This window comes from Anas acuta, chromosome 2 (assembly GCF_963932015.1).
Source record: "Anas acuta chromosome 2, bAnaAcu1.1, whole genome shotgun sequence".
Lineage (NCBI taxonomy): Eukaryota > Metazoa > Chordata > Aves > Anseriformes > Anatidae > Anas > Anas acuta.
Genome location: NC_088980.1, coordinates 117,243,986 through 117,266,658, shown reverse-complemented (window position 1 = coordinate 117,266,658; position 22,673 = coordinate 117,243,986). Strand labels below are relative to the sequence as shown.

General features: G+C 42.4%; 1 protein-coding gene across 3 annotated transcripts in view; it reads right to left on the bottom strand.

Moving 5' to 3' along the window:
• Window positions 1-22,673, bottom strand: part of OSBPL1A (oxysterol binding protein like 1A) — a 77,342-nt gene that overhangs the window by 36,861 nt on the left and 17,808 nt on the right. For all 3 annotated transcript variants that reach the window (XM_068671859.1, XM_068671857.1, XM_068671858.1), the window contains 7 exons: window positions 22,625-22,669; window positions 21,112-21,185; window positions 20,969-21,032; window positions 19,827-19,928; window positions 18,496-18,621; window positions 17,250-17,331; window positions 12,771-12,877 (listed from right to left, as the gene is read on the bottom strand). In XM_068671859.1, coding sequence (XP_068527960.1) covers window positions 12,771-12,877; window positions 17,250-17,331; window positions 18,496-18,621; window positions 19,827-19,928; window positions 20,969-21,032; window positions 21,112-21,185; window positions 22,625-22,669 — 600 coding nt within the window. The remainder of the gene's footprint in view (window positions 1-12,770; window positions 12,878-17,249; window positions 17,332-18,495; window positions 18,622-19,826; window positions 19,929-20,968; window positions 21,033-21,111; window positions 21,186-22,624; window positions 22,670-22,673) is intronic.

Genomic DNA, 22,673 nt, shown 5'->3' with positions numbered 1-22,673 from the left:
TGGAGATTCTGATCTTCTTCCAGGATACAAATGTGTGTTATGAAAATCCCTAATTTAAGACCACCTAAATTAACAGTTTCTGAACCATTCATGGCCTTTTGTTTCCCACCTTTTCCCTCCTAAGACACTGACACTTCCTCTTTCAATGTGGAGCTTGCACTGCCTCGCTTCCCATCTCCTATTTCCACATTTGGCTATAACAAAGTTTGTCTCTCAGAGGCCCAGGAAGCATCCCAGTTCTACCAGTGGAGAAAGTTGCAGCTCTGGGCAAGGACCCCACCCAGGAGAGCTGGCACTAATTGTGAAGACTTCATTTCTGATTACAAATTCGAAGCACGGCTTTGGCTTAAGAGCTTGGGCTTAAGTTTTTCTATCAGAAGTTCTTCTGTTTTGTTTCTAACATAAAACTTTTTGGCAATTCCAAGTCTTCTCTAACGTTTTTTTCTTTTTTTTTTCCCCCAGCTGCGTTTTATTTAGATCATTCAATGTACGCTGATAAGTCTCATAAGGAATTTAGTTAGGTTTGAGAGCTGCAGAAGTTGCCAGCTTCCAGAGCACATTTGGTTCCTATTTGTGTTCCAGTGTTATTATAATGATGATTAGTCAAATATCAGGAGTTCAGACAAAAAGCCTTCTGATTCTGTTTTTTTCTGTTAAGTATTGTTTCTATTCTGAGTCAAGCTGAAATTAAATATGGCTGCTATTCATATTTGCCAATAGCTTAAGCCAAAATAAGTTGGGGCTGAATGACATCAGTGGTGATGTACATGTTTGGGAAGTTCATTTCAAGTTGCAGAGCAGCAGGATTACAAAAACAAAAAAGCCCCACACCCCAAGATACTCTGCTGCCCTAGAAAGATTAAGCATCTGTTTCCTCAGAGGCATATGCCACAAGTAACCTTACCCAACTAAGGGCCTTGTTCAACCAGATATATTGCCAACAGCAGTAGAACAGTGTATGGCTGCATGCTTTCAGGTCTGCCAGGGACTTTTTCGGTCGTTTCCTTTTGAGAGGCTCTGGACATCTTTGAAGACTGTTAGTCTGGTCTCTGTTTGTGCGACTAAGATGTAAGTGTTCTTAAGAACGCACACAGGAAACATTTCCTTTTTTATTCTCAAGGACTGTTTTGAAAACGGGTCTTAAGGCAGTTTTGATCTAGCTACTTCCCTTAAGTCTTTTTCAGTATAAGCCACTGCCTACTTTGATCAACCTGTTTGTATCCCCTCCCTTCCCCCACACTTCTTCCCAGCTGGATCACAGCGAACCCATGTATTAATGTTTTCCCTTTTGAAGTAACTGTCACATTTTTCCTATGTTTGTGTTGGCTTTTACTGGCTTTCTAGTGCTACTACACAACTGGACATATTTTGGACTCAGAATGAGCCCAGCTTCCTATCCAAAAAATTAACACTTCTGAAGCTGGTTGTCTGTTCTGCAGGCTCTGTATTCAGATCCCTGTTAATTAATTATAAAGAATAAGTAATTTTTTTAAAGCTATTCCAAAAACCATGCACACTGTACAGTTATTTCACAATTATGCAAACTCATATGCTTTATTAGCTAGTTCTTACTTCAGAGTAGGAATGCTTAAACAAACAGTTCAAAAGTAAGAAAATCCCAAGTCCTACCTAGGCCAGAAGTCAACAGTGACCTTCATAACACAGTGCTGGAGTTCTGACCTCTAAACGAAACCCACTTCGGAAAGCATTCTCATTTCCTATCCCTGAGAACAGACGCTTCTCAGTGTTCCAGTATGAAAGACTCATACTGAAAGACTTCATAAAGAAGATTTCAAACATAGAAATCTCATTTTTAGTTGAGATTTGTGAAGGACTTACAGCGTTAAGAAGTTTGTCTCTTTCTAGGGAAGTTTTTCCTCTCAGGCGCTGTTTTGACCTTACCCCGAAGCAGGCAACAGCAGGCAGACACACGCTAGGCCCTGGGTAGGCTGATAAGGCACTTCCTGGAATTTGAGCACGTCGTACTGAAGTTCATCCTGCATTTAGGGCAGATACAACTGCGCTTCTGGGCTACAGAAATCTGAAGTTCACACCCTTCTATCAAATTAGCAAAAAGACATTTGCATCCTGACAGTACAAAATACCTTCTCCCAGTTCACATTCCCGCTAGGAAACACTGCTAGAGTCTAAAAACACTACAGTTATCCTAAAATATGACACCTACTGTTACGTTACAACGAGACGCTACCCAACACACCACCCTTGTCATGCAGAACAGCTAGATAATCCAAACAAGTGTTCACACTTGGTGGGACAGAACTTTTCTCATCATGAATGATTTTGGTCAGTTTTATCTTTATCTGGAGAGTTTTAGCACTTTTTCTGCGACAAGAATTCAGTGTGCTATTCGTTGCTATTCAGGTCTTTCTTGTGCAACATGTAATAAAGAATTGAGGAAATAAAACAAGCTTGTTTATGAGTTATGTATGCTTCTGTGGACAGCTAGCTCATCTAACAATTTTTATTTTTTATTTTTTTTAATGATAAATCATTTATTAATCCCCAATATGCAATCCAGTAGTTTCTGCACTTCAGAGGAAGAAGTAGCCCCAGCTTAAACTTCTGGTAAGCACTTTTATGAACTTCTCCAATAAAAACCACTGCCTCCTAGAAGAAAATTAGAAGGTAGATTTGATGAAAGTACAAGCTTAAGGAATGCCACCACACCACCACCCTCCTCCCAAAATGAAATAGGATCTGATAGCTTAGAGCAACAGGTTGCTTTTAAGATTCTTAAAACTGCATGTGAGAGCAAAGACAGGAGTTAAAAAACGCAGACTGTATGTTATCAGCTGATTTATGACACATGATTCCTTCAAGTTGTCTCCAACAACTATACTATGCTGCCTCTTAAGTACTACGTGGATGTTTCAGCAAAGATAGCAGCATCAAAATGACTTTCATATCCAACTAGTTGCCTCTGGTTTTGCCTCTTCTTTCCAGTGAAGCAGTCAGTCTCTGGAAGCTGTGTATAACTGAGAGTTAGACTCCAGTGTATGCTGGTGGCCACCCAGCTGAAACACAGCTTTGCTGAAAAGGACCTGAGGGTCCTGGTGGAGACCAAGCTGAAGACAAGCCAGCAGTGTGCCCTTGCAGACAACAAGACCAACAGTATTCTGGGGTGCATTAAGCAGAGCACAGCCAGCAGGTGGAGAGAGGAGATCCTTCCCCTCTACCCCAAACTGGTGAGGCCACTCCTGGAGTGCAGGATCCAGTTATGGGCTCCCCAGTAAAACAGAGGCATGGACATACTGGACAGAGTTCAACGCAGGGCCACCAAGAGGATCAAAGGGCTGGAACATCTCCTCTGAGGAGAGGCTGAGAGAGCTGCGACTGTTCAGCCTGCAGAAGAAAAGGCTCAGGGGGGTCCCATTATGTCTCTAGATACCTGAAGGGAGAGTACAAAGAGGACAGAGCCAGGCTCTTTTCAGTGGTGTCCAGTGACAGGACAAGAGGCAATGGGCACAGACTGAAACACGGGAGGTTCCCTTTGAACATCAGGAAGCACTTTTTCACCATGCAGGGTGGCCAAGCATCGGCACACGTTGCCCAGAGTGGTTGTAGAGCCTCCATTGTCAGATGTGCTCAAAAGTCACCTGGATGTGGCCCTAGGGAACCAGTTCTAGGTGCTCCTGCTTGAACAGGGGCGGTGGACAAGATAACTTCCAGAGGTCCCTTCCAACCTCAAGCATCCTGTAACTCTGTGAGATTAGAATTTTTCCTTTAGCAGAAAGTGTGGCTGTAGAGATGGTGAAGAAATAGAACAGATAAAGCTAGATTCCTGTTATCCATAGGTACTGCAACTGCCTAAAGTTTCAAGCTGTGCTAAAGGCTCAGCCAGCTCATTTTCTCCTCTATTTGGTTTGTATGACCTTACAGCAAGGTGTTACACTGGAACAGCAGACAATCCAATCTGCATGCATAGCACAGAGCACTTCCACAATTAATAGTCTTGTTGGCATTGCCAGAAAGGTATAAACTACTGACATATATGGATTAGCACATTACCTAGAGGAGTTGTACCATTGTCTTGACACATTCTCCATCAAAATGATGAAATCACCACGTATGACTTTGTGCCACTGTCTATCAGTTCAAGTTCTCCAAGTTCCTACAGATCCATTTCTGCTTTCCAGAAGGTGAAAGCAGTTTTTTTTTCTCTCTAACATTTCTGCCACCATAGCTCATGGGAGAGAGACAGAGAGACCTAACAAACAACACTAAATTTTAAGCTTAATGGGAGGGCGTATTTCTATTCAAGAGTCAAACAACATATCCAAACAAGCTTATGTTATAGTAGCAGTGTAGCTGTGGCAGCACAAACCTCTCTGAAGCAGATACAAGCACATAGCCTGCTTCCAGTTATAAGCTAAGGACTACTCCTACATTATGATGCACACTGTAGACTTCCTTCAAATAGGCATGCTTTACAGGTATTTTTGTAAAGTATATCTATGGATCCGAGAGTTATTGCATTGATATCTGAGTTTTAACGTTAATAATGTAGCAGTGATGAGTACAAGAGGAGAGAAAGCACTCCTGTTCAAGATACCACTGGCTGAGTCCACGTTTACCTTACAAGTGGCTTAACAGAAAGCTATGCAAACCAAGCAAACACAGCACAGGTGTTACTCCCAAATGAAGACAACAGAGATCCAGATGAGGGCTATCCTTACATCAAAGCTAGACATCTCTTGCACTGGTCTGTTCAGGATATTCACACCAAATGGATATGCTTTATTCATCAGGGGCCCCGTATCTTATCATTCCTTTGCAGCAACACTCAGCTTAGCTCTTTACTATAAATGAAGTGTCATTTGCTTTGTGGGTGCTTATCATCTGTCCTTATGTGAGCATAGGCCTGCATTTCCAATTTGTGCATAATGTGGCACACATTTATTTTATAAGTTTATTATCGACTCATTTAAAAGGCAACGATGCTAACAACAGAACAAGCACTCTGTGGAGGAACAGGTTACTAACATTCATTAATGCCCAGGCCTCGCATGTACCTTCAAGGAAAAGTATAATACCAGTGATTTATTTTCAGTACATAAACACTTTCCAAATATAGTCCATTTACCAATTCTAGAGATAACCTCAATGACTCAGCAGTCAGCACTACACAAATGCACTTCTTCACTGGGCAGCACAGCAAGCAGGGATAACACAGCTCTGAATATTCATATTAACACCAAAAATGTTTTCAAAGTCACTGGCAGTCGGAGAGACCAAGAGGCCAACAAGTACACGTTCAGGTTGTGAGATTAAAAATATCAGAGAAGAGGTCAAATTCCACAATGGCTTACCTCTATTATAAAAATGCTATCAGCTCTGAGGAATCTCTGAATAAACAAGTGACAAGGATAGCTTGGTTGAAAAGACAAGGTTGCAGATAGCTGAAATTAACTAGAAAAAGTGGCACCCATGTACACACCGCTAATACTGCCTTCATGGGAAACCACCCATTTCACTCTTACTTTACCCCTGAAGACCCTGGGATTTCATGGAGCCAGAAGCAAATGACTATACACCCAAAAGCACAGCAAAGAACATGAAAAGGAAATTTGGACTCACCCTCCTTTATTGAAGGAAAAGCCACATGACTGCACACTGACAGCCTGCTAGGCCATCAGGCAAGAGATCTTAACTCTTAAATCACTGACATTTAAGGAGGCCAAATAAAACATACCAAAAAATCCCATCACATGGCAAGCTAGGAGGATTTCACAACAGTTAAGTGACACTGAGTAGCAGAAGTAACTTAAGGCTTCAGAACAATCTTTTTAAAACAACCTCACATAAAACATACAGGTAATAAAAAGTTAAATATTGTATCTCCCTCAAGAGCATGTCTTAATATCCAGTACTGAACAGGGTAAGTGAAATTTATTTTTCAGATGTGGAGAAATATATACGTTTAAAAATTATTCCAAGAAGCTAGTTTTTATCAGCTTTACAAGGAAAAAGGCATTATTAAAACCCTAAGTTCTGAGAAAGAAAGGTCAAGATGGAGAAGATATCTCCAGAGAATTAGTAAGCGTGTGTGACTGCAGTCACCCGGTTCAGCATCCTAATATTTTATGCAACTGAGAGACAAGAACAGACCACACAGACAGACTGCCACTGCAGTCAAGTATCTTACACACTTGTGGGCAAAATCCCAGCGATCAAAGTATCGTAAATTCAACTGTAAATCCTGTGTGTGTTTTTTTTTTTTTACTGCTTTTTTTTTTTTCCTGAAATGTTACCAGTCCCTATCTGACAATACGAGATCTGGGACCTAGCAAGTTTTAGAGCTCTGCTTCTTATCTCTGTTCTTCCAACACACATCAGATACAAATTAAGCCAGAAAACTAAAAACAAGCTGGTCAGCTTTACATGCCATTATGAAATCGCAATGACAGTGGAAGGATAAAAATGTGCACCCTCCTCATTCCAGTTTGTTTTCTAAGCATGGTAGAGAAGAAAACAACCACCATCCTTATTATAATAAGGAGCAAGAACACCCAAATACAGTTTCCATTCTGCACATTTCTTTTTGCTCCCCTCTGTCAGTTTGCACACAGACAACAGCACCATTTTCAAATACATTCATAGAAAACAGAACTGGATGATTTCTATTTTGAAAGCTTACTATATGAGATACTATTCCATTAAACTTGATTGCTGCTTCATCTTTTCCTTGCAGGCTCAGCAAAGCCCCCTTTCTCCATGTGTATACATTAAAAAAAAAATAATCCACAAACAATTTGTATTCAAGACCTCAGAAGTAAACCTCAGACTTGGAGCTGCAGAAGCACAGAGAGAACGGGTTTAATTTCAAGCTAATATGCTTTTACACTGTGTTTCCCCAGAGGCCCATGAACTGATTCCACGTTAGTTTACACAAGGCTGCTTAACAACTGCTGAGAATGACAACAACAACAAAAAATCTACAAACCAAGCTTTCAGAAAAATACTAATCCACTCTAAAAAGTGCAAGAACAGGTTAACAGAGTGCTTTGAGTCAGGCAATACGGTGCTGAGTGCAGAATGCCTTCAGACAAGTGGTACATGTATGACTAGCTTGCACACAAGCTGGTAAGAGAACAAGTCACAAAGGGTTTTCCGGCCACTAAAAAGTGTTTAGATTTGCCATCAGATTATGTTCAAACATATCATTACCTACAAAGAAAAGGATTAACTTTTGAAGCATACGTGCTTAAGGAAAAAAGCCCCTGCTGCACCAAATGCCAGCAGCGTTCATCTTTTGTCCTATAGTAATACCCAGGCAGCCTTCTGTCTGCCAGGACTGTCTGCTGCCCAACAGCCTTTCATATAAGCATTTGACCAAAGATCTTATCACCTGCTTTGAAACTGAAGCATTCTGTCAATATACATAATACTCTTTCAGAAAAGAAAAGGAATAATACTTACTTATCTTCTCCCTGAACAGAGGCCCAGTATTTGTTATTTTACCAAGCCTCCAGCTGGGCTGCTGCTCAGCTTCTGTGCCCACTCAGGTGACCTATTGGTCTTGGCTGCTCTAGGAAAGTCCCGGCAAAAAACAAGTTATGTTTTGAACTCCCCTATCTCATGGATACTTCGGACTTGCTTAATTGCTTCCTTTACATAATGCTGACAAGGATGCTATCTTCACAGACCTTTAGGTTGCTTTCTATCTGCAAAGCTGCAGTAAGTAAAGAAAACGCTTCCAGTGGAAGAACATTATGCCATCTGCAAACGTTTCACTATTGAATTGCCTTGATTTGAATATCTCATCTTCAGAGCTTTAGCACAGGCAAAAGACATATATGTATGTAAAGCACCAAAAAATTAGCACAGCAAGAATCATCAAGGCATGACTACAACCGTTGACATGACAAGTAAGGAGAGAAACAATCTGCCAAATGACTTCTGTCAGCAGCTTTGTTCTCTTGTATTCCATGCCTACACGCCATTCCACAGCACGTTACATCCCATGCTCCCCTGTTTAAGGGATAAATACAGTCTTTATCTCAGCATTTGTTTTAGCATAGAGATCCTTCCAATTAACTCATTACTTCTGAACAAGATTCAGGGCTTACTTAAAGTAATTAATACAACTAGGTGTTCCTAGTACTTACTTGGAGGGAGAGGGGATAGGGTCAAGCCAGAGACCCCTACAGCCTATAAAGATTTTCTTGACGCTTTAAGTCTCTCAATACCAGGCACCTCTTACCATGCCCAATGCAATTATCGGTCTGAAAACTCTTCTCACCGAGTTTACAAGCTGAACAGTGTTTCAACTGTTTGCAGCATTGCCTAAAGGCCTTGACACACCAATGTCTCTCTCACCTTGGTTTCCACTACCTTCAACAAGAGGCTGAGAACTGAAGGGATAACAGAATCACTCTATTGTGCTCCAGCAACTGACAGAAACAACAACAAACAAAAAAAAAAAAACAGGACTGCCATCTGTACCTGAGCACAAGAAAGAGCAGAGAAAAAGACATTGGTGTCATGACTTGAGGGACTAAGTCCAGCACAACAGCCAGCCAGCCAAAACGTGATTCCATCCCCAGCCCTAACACCAAAATCATGAAGTTTAACCCCTTGTTTTTTTGCTTCCCTAGTTTCACTCCAGTCCCTCAACCATCTTCACCTCTCCCTCCCCGACTTGGAGGGCTACTACTACCTGGCAGAGGTTAATGCAGCTGAGTATTCAGCCAGGCAGCAGGCAGGACAGGATTGCTGATTGCTTCCAGGGCTTTTTCTATACAGACTTGTTCAGGGTGCCCTATCAACCATCCTCCCTCCACTGCTGAGCATCAGTGCTGCTCCCTCACTTCAACCCAGATGAGGGAATTGATAATGAAAAGTCTCATTACGAAGTCACCTGGCCACAGCTTACGAGCACCTTCTTCATTCACAATCCAATAAGCTGGCCTATGTTACAACAGCCATGCTCACGCACGTCTTCCAGACCACATCACAGACACTGAAAGACCATTTGTATCCCAAAGAGCACGCACACATTCATTCACTGAAACATGCATGAACATATCTAATCCTTGGATGCTCCATTATGCTCTCACAATATTCAAGAAACAAACCAAGGCAGTACACTGGACTTCTAAACTAAGATTAATATTTACTCAATGAACTGCATGAACTTCTTTTTTTTTTTTTTCTATTTGCAGTACAACAGTTATACATACAGAAGATAACATATTACGCCATGGGAAAGATAACTAAATCCAGGGACTATGACCTACAGCTTGCTGACCTTAAAGTCCCTGCAGAAATGACAAGCTTAAATATGTTACAACAAACTCTGAGTATACAACTCATTTAGCCCAAGAGATAAAGGAAAAAAGAACTTTCATTTTCTGAAACCATATATCAGTGGCAAAGGGTTTTCATCAGCCTGTAAACAAAGTCCCTTCTGGAAAAAAAAAAAAAAAAAAAAAAAGCTAGAAAAAAAGCACCTACAAACAAAGGAAGAAAATCTAAGCCACCAACAGACTGCAAATGAAGTCGACCGCTATTTGGTCTAAATTTGTACTGCAAGATCCAGCATTTAATGCTAAATATAGACAGTAAAAGTGAAACTTAAGCGAGCCGAGGTACTTATCAGTACACTATCTAACGCCCGTTAATGAAGAAGCAAGCTTAAAAAAGAAAAGAAGCCGATTCCTTTTCTGAAGGAAGAAGAATAGATCATACCTCTCAGGTTCATATGGCTTCAGCGCACGGAGCTCAAATGGCAGGGACGGATTTTAACCTTACCCCGTTACTCCCGCAAAAACAACCGTGCAACGGAGGATTAAATCCCAACCTTAAGTTAAACTTCAGTTATATAAAATCGCCGCGGACCACGGCGGTACGAGAACCGGGCTGCTTCCAGAAGGCAGCTCCCACTACCTGCTACAAACCCCGCTCCCTCACCTTGTGCCAAAGTCACTGCAGAAACCCGGCACAGCCCCGGCTTGGCGGCAGCAACCCACCTGCCGCTCCCCCCGGCACCTTCCAGCGGGGTGCCCAGCCCACCCCTCGCCTCCTCCCGGAGCCGGGAGGGCTCACCCCGTTGTCAAAAAGGGGAAACCCCCCCTGGGGCAGGCGCTACCTACCGCCCAGCCGCTCCTCCAGAGCCCCGTCCTTCGCCTCGCAGCGCGCCGCGGGCGCTCCCCGGCGGGGCCGGCGCCTCCCTGCGAGCCTCGGGGGGCGGCGAGGAGGGGACCCGAGGGGGACCCTCGGGGACCGAGAGGGGCCGGAGGAGGCTTGGCGGGCCCTGCCGGTGCCGCTGAAGGTGGCCGAAGCCCCGGGGGGGCCGCGGGCAGGGCGGGAGCGCGGCTCCCGGGGCGGGGAAGGCCCCGCCGTCAGCGGGCATGGGGCTGGGAGCTGCCGGGGCTCCGGGCCCGCCCCCCTCGGGGGTCGTGCCGGCAGCGCACACACCCCCCTGCGGCATCAGAGGCACCGTCACGGCCCCCCCTGTGGCGTCACGGAGCGGTGAGGTCACGCTGAGGAGGAGGAGGAGGAGGAAGAAGGAGGGGGGGGGTGGAAATCAGCGCCTGCCGCACCGCTGCTGCAAGGGGAAGGGGGTTGAGCATCGCCCCTTTCCCTGTTTGGTGCTCCTGTGATGCTGGTTTGGTTTCCCTGTGCTCCAGCTTGCCCTAAAGAGGGGGGAATCTGGAACAAAACTCGCCTCCGAGAGGCAAAATGGGACTGTGCTGCCTCAGTTGGCACCCAGGCAGCAGCGCCTGGTGTGCTGACAGTTGAACTCAGAGGGGAAAAGAAATTCTCCTTAAAGAGGCAAAATAAAAAGGGTGCAAACGGGTTTGTTGGAGGCAGAAGCAGATTTCATGGGATACGCACGGCACAGGCAGCATGGAGCAAGCAGTTCCTCTCCAGCAGAAACAGCGCGCTCAGGGAGCTGCCCTGAGACAAACAGCCCACCAGGCAGTGGAAGAGGCCCAGAAACAGCAGGGCAGGCACGAAATAAGCTTCTAAACAGCTGCTGTAGTTGGTTGCCCTTCCCAACGCTAGCTGGGCAGTTTTAAGCTCACAGCAGCGACTTCTTGCTAGAGCAGAGCATTTGGGTTGTTCCCAGTTACAGCACCTGAGCCTTGTTTCTTGTTTCATCACTGAGATCGTGGTCAGAAGAAAAACAAATGAAGGTATTTTTGTTCTTAAGTATTGTTTAGACAAGTGTTCTTATAATAGAGTTTGGTACTTCAGCAGACCTACTTTACTGTTCCATATACTTGAAGGAATATTAAAGGATTTCTGTGGGGTCACTCGCTAACACAGAACTCCCTATATCACTTCTGCAATGCCAGCTGAACTACAGCCTGGAAATCAACACTGAATGGTAAATAGCAGTGCTCTGTCTTTCAAAAAACACTGTGGGTTTAAGCACAGCAACACTTAAGGGACGTGTTTTTTCAAGAAGCTCAAGTTTTAGGGAGAAATTGCTGCTGTAGTTCCTTCGCTTTATGAATTCTGGTGTCTTTACAACCCTGGATTCTATTTTGAGACAAAACTCCCCAGGATCACATCTCCCCCTGTCATGACTGACTGGTTTCTCTAGCTATGGTGGAAATTCAAGTTCACACCTCTGCCTATCCCTCTGTGCCCAAATCCATGAGCTACCAGATTGAAACAAGGCCTTTAACACCTACTAAGACTGCTGAAGTTCAAGTAAGGTGAAGCTACAGTTTCACCATATGTTTTGCCATACTCCACTCTGGAAACCTATTTTAGTCTTGCTCGGAGCAAGATGCCAGCACAATTAAGGAATACTAACCAACACTATACACCCACTGTTGTAACAATTTCCCCCTCATCCACAAAAGGATCTGCCAACTTCACTATTAGATTTTCTTAAAGGAAAAAACAAAATGTTAAAAAGCAATTCTTGTTCCTCTCTTGCTAGAGCTTGACTCAAGTAAGTCTAGAAGACTTGTGACTGGAGACAAAAAGGCTTGGAAAGGAATGAAAAAAAAAAAATTAAATCAAATCTAGACAATGGAGCCAGTGTTTGCAGCTCGCTGTTAAGTAACTAGAAGACTAACAGCAACAACACAACCTCATTTTGATACATAGCTTGCTGATGACAGGAGCTAAAGGGAAGCACTACTGTTACCACAATTCAGGAAGACAAATTTATTCCATGGCACTAGGGTGTCTTCTGGGGGATGGAGGAGGCGGGGGGGAGATAATGGATCGTCCAACCCAGGATTTAACAAGTTTGCCATATATACCCAAACTGAAGCAGTTGCATTATGTTTAGCACCATGCAAGATATTTGTCACTGGAAAAGCCAGGAGTTCAACAGATATCACTCACACACCCACTAAGCACATAGTCTGAAAACACATTCAGAAGCAGTACTGTTCAACACTTCAGCTAGCCACCATAAAGAAGAAAAACATTCAATATTTTAACCTTTGAATCAGCAAAGCAACTGCTTCATTGAGTTCAAGCATTCAATTTGAACATTAAAAGCAGCAGTTTGCAAGCCAAATCAGACTATTGAGCATTCAGAAGAAAGACTAAGATATCCATTTTTAGATGAACTTAGCTAGTCTTTAGAAGAGCAAGCTTTCATTAGACATTCAGCATGTGAAATGACAACCTGTCAAGGGTATGAAATTCTAAGGATGCGTTGGTGTTTTGTTTGTTTGTATTTTTGTTTTGTTTAAAGCAGGTAAGCAGGGGAGCTAGCAAAACATACTAAGCTATTCAGACCCTTTATAAAACCCCACACACGGCACAATACATACCCCTTCCTGCTTTGTGAATAGGTGGAGGCAGTCAGCCAGGGCCTCACAAGTTTCCTGGGATACTTCCGAGACTACATCGACTTTTTGTAGGAGAGGAGAAGGTATTCCTGAAAGCACCAAAGGATTAGTAGCTTTAGGGGGGCATTATGGATTCTATAGGATTCTTTTAATTATTATTTTTTGTCTAAATTATATAGACATAACATTCATATTCTACAGAAAGTCAGCGTGAGGAAAGAAAAAGCAAAAGTAGCGCTGAGGGAACATAGGTTCTCTTTTGCATCCTTTACCCAGTATTGGTGTAAGTGACACAAGAATGGATCAAATGTCTCTTTCAGCATGGCTTGGAATGCTGAAGTGGCAATCTATGGCAGCAAGACACTGGTAGACTGACTAGCAACTCTCTCTAACCTTAGTTTAGATTTAAGAGACTCACGAGAGTCTCTGCCAGGAGCCAGAATGCAAATACAAACGACACTGCTCTGGTTTAAAATAAATTAACGTGAGAAATGTAGGTTTTTTCCTTCTAGCATGGTACTTATACAGGAGGCAAAAGCTTATGACAACGCAGCTGGAGATTTAGTTTTGAAAAAATAGATGGGGAGCTATAAGGATAGTGATCAATAAAAGAGGGAGGAGATAATATTTTCATGGAGTCATCTCCTAGATAAGCAGCATGGCTCGCATAGCAATGCCACCCGGCATTGTGCTATGGCCAGTTACGGCAGGGGCTACATGTCCAGAACCAGAAGGACACTATGATAACCCAAAGAGCAGGTAGCAAGATTTTTATAATAATTGAGTTCATCTGTCAATTTTTGTGATGTGCAGCAATTCCCCAGAAGTCAAGCACGTCGTTCTCTGAGTCAGTGTATTTGTTGCAACGAAACTAAGTGTTCCTTTAGTGGTCCCAGCCTCTAGGTCTGTTGAATCCACGTTATAATACAGGTGCTTCAAGCTGATGCCACACCAGTAAAGGTTCAGCAATGACAGCTTTAAAATACCTTCCTGAATTTATTTTGCACCTTGTACAGAACACAAGGTACAGCACATACAACACATACTAATTGTCTTTGACACCAAGGCTCCCATCTGAATGGAATTAGGAGTCCCCGCTTAGAACATCCAAGAACAGCAAGCGTCTCTAGGAGGTGCAGCACACTGAATGCAGGGGCAGAGACACATTTGTAATAAACATATTTAAATCTCAGATACCTGGATTTATAATAGCATGTTGACAGACATCTAGAGAGTGATTTTTAAGTATCTAGTCCCCAGTGTAGCCATTTTTATATTACTCAATAGCAAGCTCACTGGCTTGCTCCAAATATTTTGTCAAATACTGTGAGAACAGGGAGAGCTGCAGCAGTTTTCTGTTGAGACCTACAGAGATTACGCGTGAATCTGTAAACAGTTCACTGACCCATGAAGTTACAAACTCATCAGAAGAAAAATAGGAACTTATTACTGCTATTGGCCAAGACTAGCAGTTTCTTGGAAAGAGATAGCATCTGGTTTTGCTTTATTATGGGTTTTGTTTATTCAAACTGCATATTCAAAGAAAAGAAAAAAGTCAATGGCCTCGTTGCTTCTTCAGGTCAGCATTGTGGGGTCAGAAAACATTCCCACATCTACCAAAGGGAATTTAGCCACCACAATACTAATTTTGAAAATTTGAGAATAATTCTTTAACATCTGGTATTATTCAACATCTTTGTCAGTGACATGGGCAGTGGGACTGAGTATTTCCTCAGCAAGCTTGCAGGCAACATCAAAGTGAGTGATTCAGCCAAAATACTGGAGGGAAGGGATCCCATCCAAGGGGACCGAGATAGGCTCAAGAGGTGGGCCCATGTAAACCTCATGAAATTCAGCAAGGCCAACCACCAGCTCCTGCACCTGGGTTGGGGCTATTCCAAAACATGAACCCAGGCTGGGTTATAAGTGGATTAAGAGCAGCCCTGCACAAAAGGACTTGGGGGTAGTGGTAGATGAAAAGTTGAATATGAGCCAGCAATGTGTGCCTGCAGCCCAAAAAGCCAATCATATCCTGGGCTGCATCAAGAGAAGTGTAGCGAGCAGGACAAGGGAGGTGATTCTCTGCTCTCATGAGACCCCACCTGCAGTACTGTGTTCAGCTCTGGGGCCCCCAGCACAAGACAAACATGGAGTTGTTGGAATGAGTCCAGAGGAGGGCCACAAAGCTGATCAGAGGGCTGGAGCACCTCTCCTATGAAGAGAGGCTGAGAGACCTGGGGATGTGCAGCCTGGAGAAGAGAAGGCTCCAGAGAGACCTTCCTGGGCCTTCCACTACCTAAATGGGAAAGCTACAGGAAAGCTGGAGAGGGATTCCTTGTCGGGGAGGGTAGTGATAGGATGATAGAACATCCTGAGTTGGAAGGGACCCACAAGGATCATTGAGTCCTATTCCTGGCTCCACACAGGACCACCCAAAAATTCAGACCATGTGTCTGAGAGCACAGCCCAAACACTTCTTAAACTCTGACAGGCTTGGTGCCATGCTTTGTCCCTGGGGAGCCTGCTCCAGTGCGTGACCACCCTCTCGGTGAAAAGCCTCTTCCTGATGTCCAGCCTGAAGCTCCCCTGTCACAGCTTGACACCATTCCCACAGGTCCTATTGCTGGTGACTAAAGAGAATAGATCAGCACCTGCCCCTCCACTCCCCCTCGTGAGGAAGCTGTAGACTGCGATGAGGTCCCCCCTCAGCCTCCTCTTCTCCCAGCTGAACAGGCCCGGTGACCTCAGCCGCTCCTCATGTGTCTTCCCCTCTAGGCCTTTCACACCATCTTCGTAGCCCTCCTCTGGACACTCTCCAACAGTTTAACGTCCTTTTGTACTGTGGTGCCCAGAACAGCACACAGTACTCGAGGTGAGGCCGCACCAGCACAGAGTGGAGCAGGACAGTCACTTCCCTCGACCGACTAGCAATGCTGTGCTTCATGCACCCCAGGGTACGGTTGGCCCTCCTGGCTGCCAGGGCACACTGCTGGCTCATATTCAACTTGCTGTCAACCACAACCCCCAGATACCTCTCTGCGGGGCTTCTCTCCAGTGTCTCATTGTCCAGTGTGTACGTATAGCCAGGGTTGCCCCATCCCAGGTGCAGGACCCGGCACTTGCTCTTGTTAAACTTCTTGTGGTTGCTGAAGGACAAGGACATGGGGTATGACAAGGGGTAAGAGCTTTAAACTAAAAGACTATAGGTTCAGATTAGATATTAAGAAGAAATTCTTCACTGTGATGCTGGTGAGGCACTGGCATAGACTGCCCAGAGAAGCTGTGGATGCCCCATCCCTGGGGGTGTTCAAGGCCAGGCAGGACCAAGCTTTGGGCAGCCTGGTTTGGTGGGAGGTGTTCCTGCCCATGGCAGGGGGTTGAAACAAGGTGATATTTAAGGTCATTTCCAACCCAAACCATTCTGTGACGATTGTTTTATTGTATTATGAATTAGTCTGGTCTGTGAATTACAGTCTTAGTCATAAAAGACTCACATCTGATACAAAATGTTACTTTTCTTTGTGAAGCAAAGGCTCAGTGTATCCACTTAGAGCAAGTGTATCCAGTTGAGCAAGATAGGCTAATGCCACAAAGTAACTTACCCCAGTGGCATTTGGAGAAAAGACTCCTCATTGAGAAGGTACGGGCATGAAAGAAGTTTCCCTCCCAAAACTGCTATTATAAGGGTATGATTTGTGCAAATATTGCAAGGGTATGGGTTTGTGCAAATAAACAACTTGTTTTCTAGTTTGAGCTTCATAAATTTTAGTCACAATATTTAAGATGCACTGAGGTTACAAAGGCACAACAGTTGAACACACAAAGGCATCCTGTAAGAACATTTAACGTATGAAGAACAACTGCACACCTTAAATGTGTTCTGATCTCTAACAGCTTGATGCCTATGCTATTTTCAGTCAGTTGTGCTGACTAAGTTCCAGGTAGAGGTCAATTTAAGATTTATTGCTTAAAATAAATCCTGAAGTCTTCAAAGCTGGCATAAAACTCATGGCAGAAGTCTGTGGAATATATTGCATCACACCATACTTCCATTCCCCTGTATAGTTTTATAATTCCAGCTTGTGTCCTGTTTACTATGCCCCAAGCTTTCACTGTTTCTACGCACTACAACAAAAGTTCTTTAAGGAGGAATCTACATGAAGAGAGCCAGCTGTTTGTACTTTTCAGGTGACACACTCTGCAATAAACTATCAACTACAGATTTTAAAAGTTCTTGTAAGCAAACCTCTACCTTATATTCCTGTGATACTCCCCAGTAAGTACTACGTCTAAGGGTAGATTCACTTCATTTATAGACACTAATAAATTGAGGAAAGCAGTCGTAAGTCTTTAGGAGTTTGAAAATATCATTTCGGTGAAATGAAAGTACATGCTACTAATGGAAAAAAGGAAAAGAAAATTGCCTGGTAACAAACTGCATTTTATAAGAGTAAGTTTTACCTTTTGTAACATCCAAAGATTTAACCATTGCAAGGAAGTCTGAAATCTCTTTACTGAGTCTTTGTTGGCATGCTTGAGCTTTCTGGAAGAGAACAAGGGCAGTGATTTCAGCAGGGCCTTGTTCTAGGGAAAGCATATGTCTGTTATCTTAAGTACACCGAAACTTTTAAATTTGAAGAGCATTACATACTAAAAAAATTGAATTTGTTTTTGAATTACCTTCAAAGGCAAAACAAACAGAAGATTTATGCACTAATTTTGTTTAAATTAGCATAACAAACTAAACCTCAAAATTATATCATATGTTCTGCTTTTCCAATTTTTCTCCCTTTTTTTTTTTTTATTAAAGTTTGAAAACCCAGGAAAAGCCACTGCTTGCCCTTTGATAAGAAACACAAGAGTAAGCAAATGCATAAATTAGCTGACATCTGGCAAGTACAGAGACTTACAGGAACACATCCCAAGATCAAATCCCAAGCCTGCATTTGAACTTGCAGTTGTCTATTGATAACATCACCTTCTTGTGCAGGCTGCTGGGAACTGCCAGCAGCAGTTATCCTCCCATGTCCTTTCTGCCATTCTCTTGTACCAAAAGGTAAGGTACAAGTCACTTGGTGCTCAGTCATATGATTTATTTTTTTTGCATTACAGAGTCCGAAATTCTGCCTACTCCCCATTAAAGCGAAAGGGTTTTAGAAGCATGCATACAGCAAAAAAAAAAAAAACAAACAAAACCAAACAAGAATCACAGCCTCGACGCTAGAAAAATCACAAGACGGACTCATTTACATCGGAGGCCTGAACAATCACTGTGCAGTACACCTGATGGGTCCTGAGGTGTTAAAGGCTCGTTTCTAAGTAATTTCACTGCCTCTTTTATAGAGGTACATATAGCTGAAGGTTAACTTCGGTAACATCAAAGCTAGAGTACAAGCACTGTATACAAGGCTCCCTCTCCTGGCCGAAAGACTTAAAAACAACATTCTACCTTACAGCAGTGCTGGTAAAATTGAAAAGAAAAAAAAAAAAACACCACCCTGTAACTACAATAAACATGCCATTTTATGCACACAGTCCAAACAGAGTCCAAACTGGAATATATCACAATAAGCAATACAAATACAATACAATATTTATGCACCCCTGGAAAGGAAGTACCATTATTTTTGGCCAAAAGTACATTGAAGTATCCCTGCACAGAACAGTGCAACTGCCTAGATACATGAAACAAGCATTTAGTACATACTTTCAGAGTTTCCTGTAGATCTGTAACAGATACTGTATCATCTTCCTCATCATCACTACTCAGCTGTTCCTGTGTGCAGTAATGAGTGCTATAGGCAGAGTGGTCTTCTATGGCTTCCAGCCAACTCTGAACAGAAAAACAAAGTTGATACATTTCAAAGGTCATCCCCAGAAGGCAACAGCATATATGCAAAAGAGCAAATTAAAGCGTTCTATCTAGATGACATTCATTCGCAAAATATAACATCTTAGCAAGCAGAAGAGACTGACAAAAATTTCAAAATATTCAAGATAAGATGCAATGTGATCAGAGTGCTGCTAGGACTTAACCGATCAGACTTGAAGTACAAATGCCAGCCACTCCCCAGGTCTATCCAAGCTCACATAAAAACATCATATCGATTAATAAAAGACTGTAAAGAATGTATTTTGCACCTTCAGTTTTCTGTTCAGACAGCAAGGTCTCCATGGCAAAGTCAGCCTTCTTTTGCATGACAAACTGCGTACAAAACTTCAGGCACTATTGTAATTAAGAAGTCAATTCTTTTCCTGCTCACAGAATGACAGAGTGGCTGAGGTTATAAGGGACCTTTAGAGGCCATCTGGTCCAAGCCCTGCTCAAGCAGGGTCACTGGGTTGGCCCAGAACCTGATCTAGATGGCTTCTGAGTATCTACAAGGATGGAAACTCCACAACCTCTCTGGACAACCTGTGCCCCTCACCAGACTCCCTCCAGTATATCCATATGTCTGTCATAGTGGGGAGCCCAGAACTGGACGCAGCATTCCAGGTGCCTCCACCTCTACTTCATCTCTAGTTGGCACACCTATAGAAGAACAGTACTAACTACACTACAAAAAAACTCATGTTGTTCCCACCCCCATATCCCCTACCCCCTCCACCACCACCCCCATCCACCTGGAAAAAAATTAAATATCATCTGGGCAATTGGCTAAGAGTAGACCATATCATGAAACCTCCTTTTGTTTGGGATAACGAACTATGACAAAGTACAACAGAAGGAAGTTGCAGTAGAAATCTACCGGATGGAGAAGTTAATGAAAAAGAAGAAGTTAGACTACAGGGCATAGTACAGACTAAGGACTAGAAAAGAAGGAAGCACTAGTTTTAAAGATGCTAACAACAATATGCCCATTTCTGCAAGCTAGTCTATAGTCATGCTAAGAGATTTAACACATGCACTTACGTTACCAAGTCCTGATAGTCAAGATACTGAATCTGTCACTAACACACCCATAGATAGCTGTATCCAAATATTTTCATTATAGAAATCATTACATCTTAAAGCCTTTAATAAAAGCTCATTATTACCTCTCTAGTTTGAGAAGGAAGGCTATTTTTAGGGATCTTGAAACGATGAACGGTGTCATCAAAACACCTGACAGAAAAGAAGCAACTGTCTGTAGATTTCACCTAAAGCAATGGGGAGAAGAGACAAAATGAGTATAAACAAGCAGTAAGAAGAGGCAAAACAGTAAGAGTAAGCAAGGTGGAGAATTACTCTCAGAAGTTTTTGCCTCTGTTTTGATGCAAAACAGATACCATTTACAAAAAGCTTTCTCAGAACAGTTGTGCAGAGTGTGCTGACTTGCACTTTACCCCATATGAAAATATAGAAGTTCGTTATGTCAAGACATTATATTTGCATAGCATTAATCGATTCAGACAAGATATCAGTAATGGTGTAAAGCCACTGAAGTTAAGGAATTTGTAGGTATAAAAAGGAAAGAATCACTTTTCATACAAGAACATATGTAACAGAGCTTGTGGTGCCAGTTTACATATCTAGGACAGGCTATCTACAGAAGTACTGAGATTATCCTAAATGCATTCCCCTTGAGCACTTCATCTTTCTGCACATTATACGCCGTTCCTTCCTTCTCACATACTTCAGCAGTAAGGTCTGAGATACAATTATTCTTTCTCCTGAGAGGTGGATTGTCACACCTGACTTTTTTTTTTTAATACTGTCTTCCCCTCCATTCCTTCCCAAAAAGGATTCCAACAAGCATAACTGAATTTAAGGAAGTGCTCAGAAGTCAACTTCAGAACTGATTTGTTCTCATCTGAAATGAATTTAATTTACACATTCAGTCACCAGTAGTCAGCAACAGCTACAAGAGGAACTAGTTATTTGCTATTCTGTATCACATGCTACAAATAACTGTTTGGCACAACTGGAGAGGCATACTATCAGGAAGTCTTACGTTTGTTTAAGTTTTCAGGACTTTGGGAAGAAGTGAAAGAGCTAAAAAGCAACACAGAATACTTTACTTGACAAGAACCACTGTGGTTTTTGCAACAGCGCAAGCTTTTTCACTTAGTAAAAATAATAGGCAGGCTTAGCAACTCAGCTGAAGCTTTCATCGTCTAGGTACAGAACACTACCACAAAACAACAACAAATTTAAAAAAAAATCATACAGTAGTTACAAGTCTTATTTCACTTCCTACCGTGCACACAGCTTGTGTTAGATGCTTGCATCCCTGACGATGCTCGTTATTTGCTGCATCAGCTCTTTGAAAGAAAAAGAGATTTAGTAACAAAGGCTGGAATTATTTAAATCACTTATTCGAAATTTAAATAAAGAACTTACTGTCTCCGATACCAGGAAAGGACTCCACGGTCAAGTACTATCCAGTAGAGTTTCCAACCAAAAAATCGTGAGCTCTAAGGAAAACAAAACCAAACCAAAAAAAAAGTAAGGTTAAAAGCTGAACAGTTACTATTCCCAGTGAGCTTGATTGCTTGAAGGTGATTACATAAAACCATCAGTCATGAGGAAAACATTTTACCTGCTACATATCATAAAATGGCTAGGGTTGGAAGGGACCTTGAAGACCATACGGTTCCAACTCCCTGCCATGGGCAGGGACACCTCTCACCAGACCAGGCTGCCCAAAGCCCCATTCAGCCTGGCATTAGACACCTCCAGGGATGGGGCATCCACAGCTTCTCTGGGCAGCTTGGGCCAATGCCTCACCACCCTTGGAGTGAAGAATTTCCTCCTAACCTCTAATCTAAATCTCCCTTCTCCTAGTTTAAAACCCTTTCCTCTTGTTCTATCATTATCTCTCCCAAGCAAGAGGTTGCTCTCCATCTTTTTTATAAGCACTCTAAGTATTGAAAGGCTTCAATGAGGTTACCCCAAGGCCTTCTCTTCTTCAGGCTATCTTGTTGGTCGCAGACATCTGAGAATACTTTACAATTATAGTGCTATTTTCTTTTCTGGACATGTCATAAGACAAAAGCTTTGAGTCTTTAAAAGACATTTAGATGTAGAGCTTAGGGATATGGTTTAGCGGGGACTGTTAGCGTTAGGTCAGAGGTTGGACTTGATGATCTTGAGATCTCTTCCAACCGAGAAATTCTGTGATAAGTTTGCTATTCAGTCATATAGCAACTGACATATTTAAACTGTGCTTTTTATTTTTTACTTTTATGGGGATTGTTAATCACCACACAATTCTACTTTGTAAGAAAATCAGAAGAGAAACAAAACATCAAGATATCTAAACTGCAAAATTTTACCTTTCACAAGCCTTGGTACATAATTTCGATTTAAAAACCAGCTCGTATATTTGTGTGCGCGAATAGGAAAATTTACACTGAAGAAAGCTTCAACAAGTCTTCAAAGATTTCATGAAGGAATATAAAAAAAAGCACTTGTAGAAGATTTAAAAAAAAAAAAGTTCAATGGGGAAAAAAGTTCTTTAAATATTATAGAAAAACAAGCACTTGACTGACATTTTCCCTGAAAGTTTTAAAGATTTTCAGAAGTTGAACTTGTGGCAAAATATTAGTCATAAATTAAACACACACCTATTCAGGGAAGAAGTGTTTTGCCTATCACACAGATAAAGGCACAATGTTTTACTATAGTGAAGCCTTGTCAGAAAAATTACCTAGAAGTAATTCTAAGGACAGAGGTTAAGATCAGAGTGCCACAAATCTAATAACTGCTTTACTCAGCCAATTTGTAATTTCTCCAGTATACTCAAGTTATGTATTATTGAAAAGCTCCCTCATCCATCAACTGCTACTTATGTACAGGAGGTTACATACTTGTAGATCTTATACACTATTTTAGAAAAAGAAATAAGACATACCTTCCACAGGAGACCTTCGTATCTTCTCAAGGGTTTGTTGATAACCTGC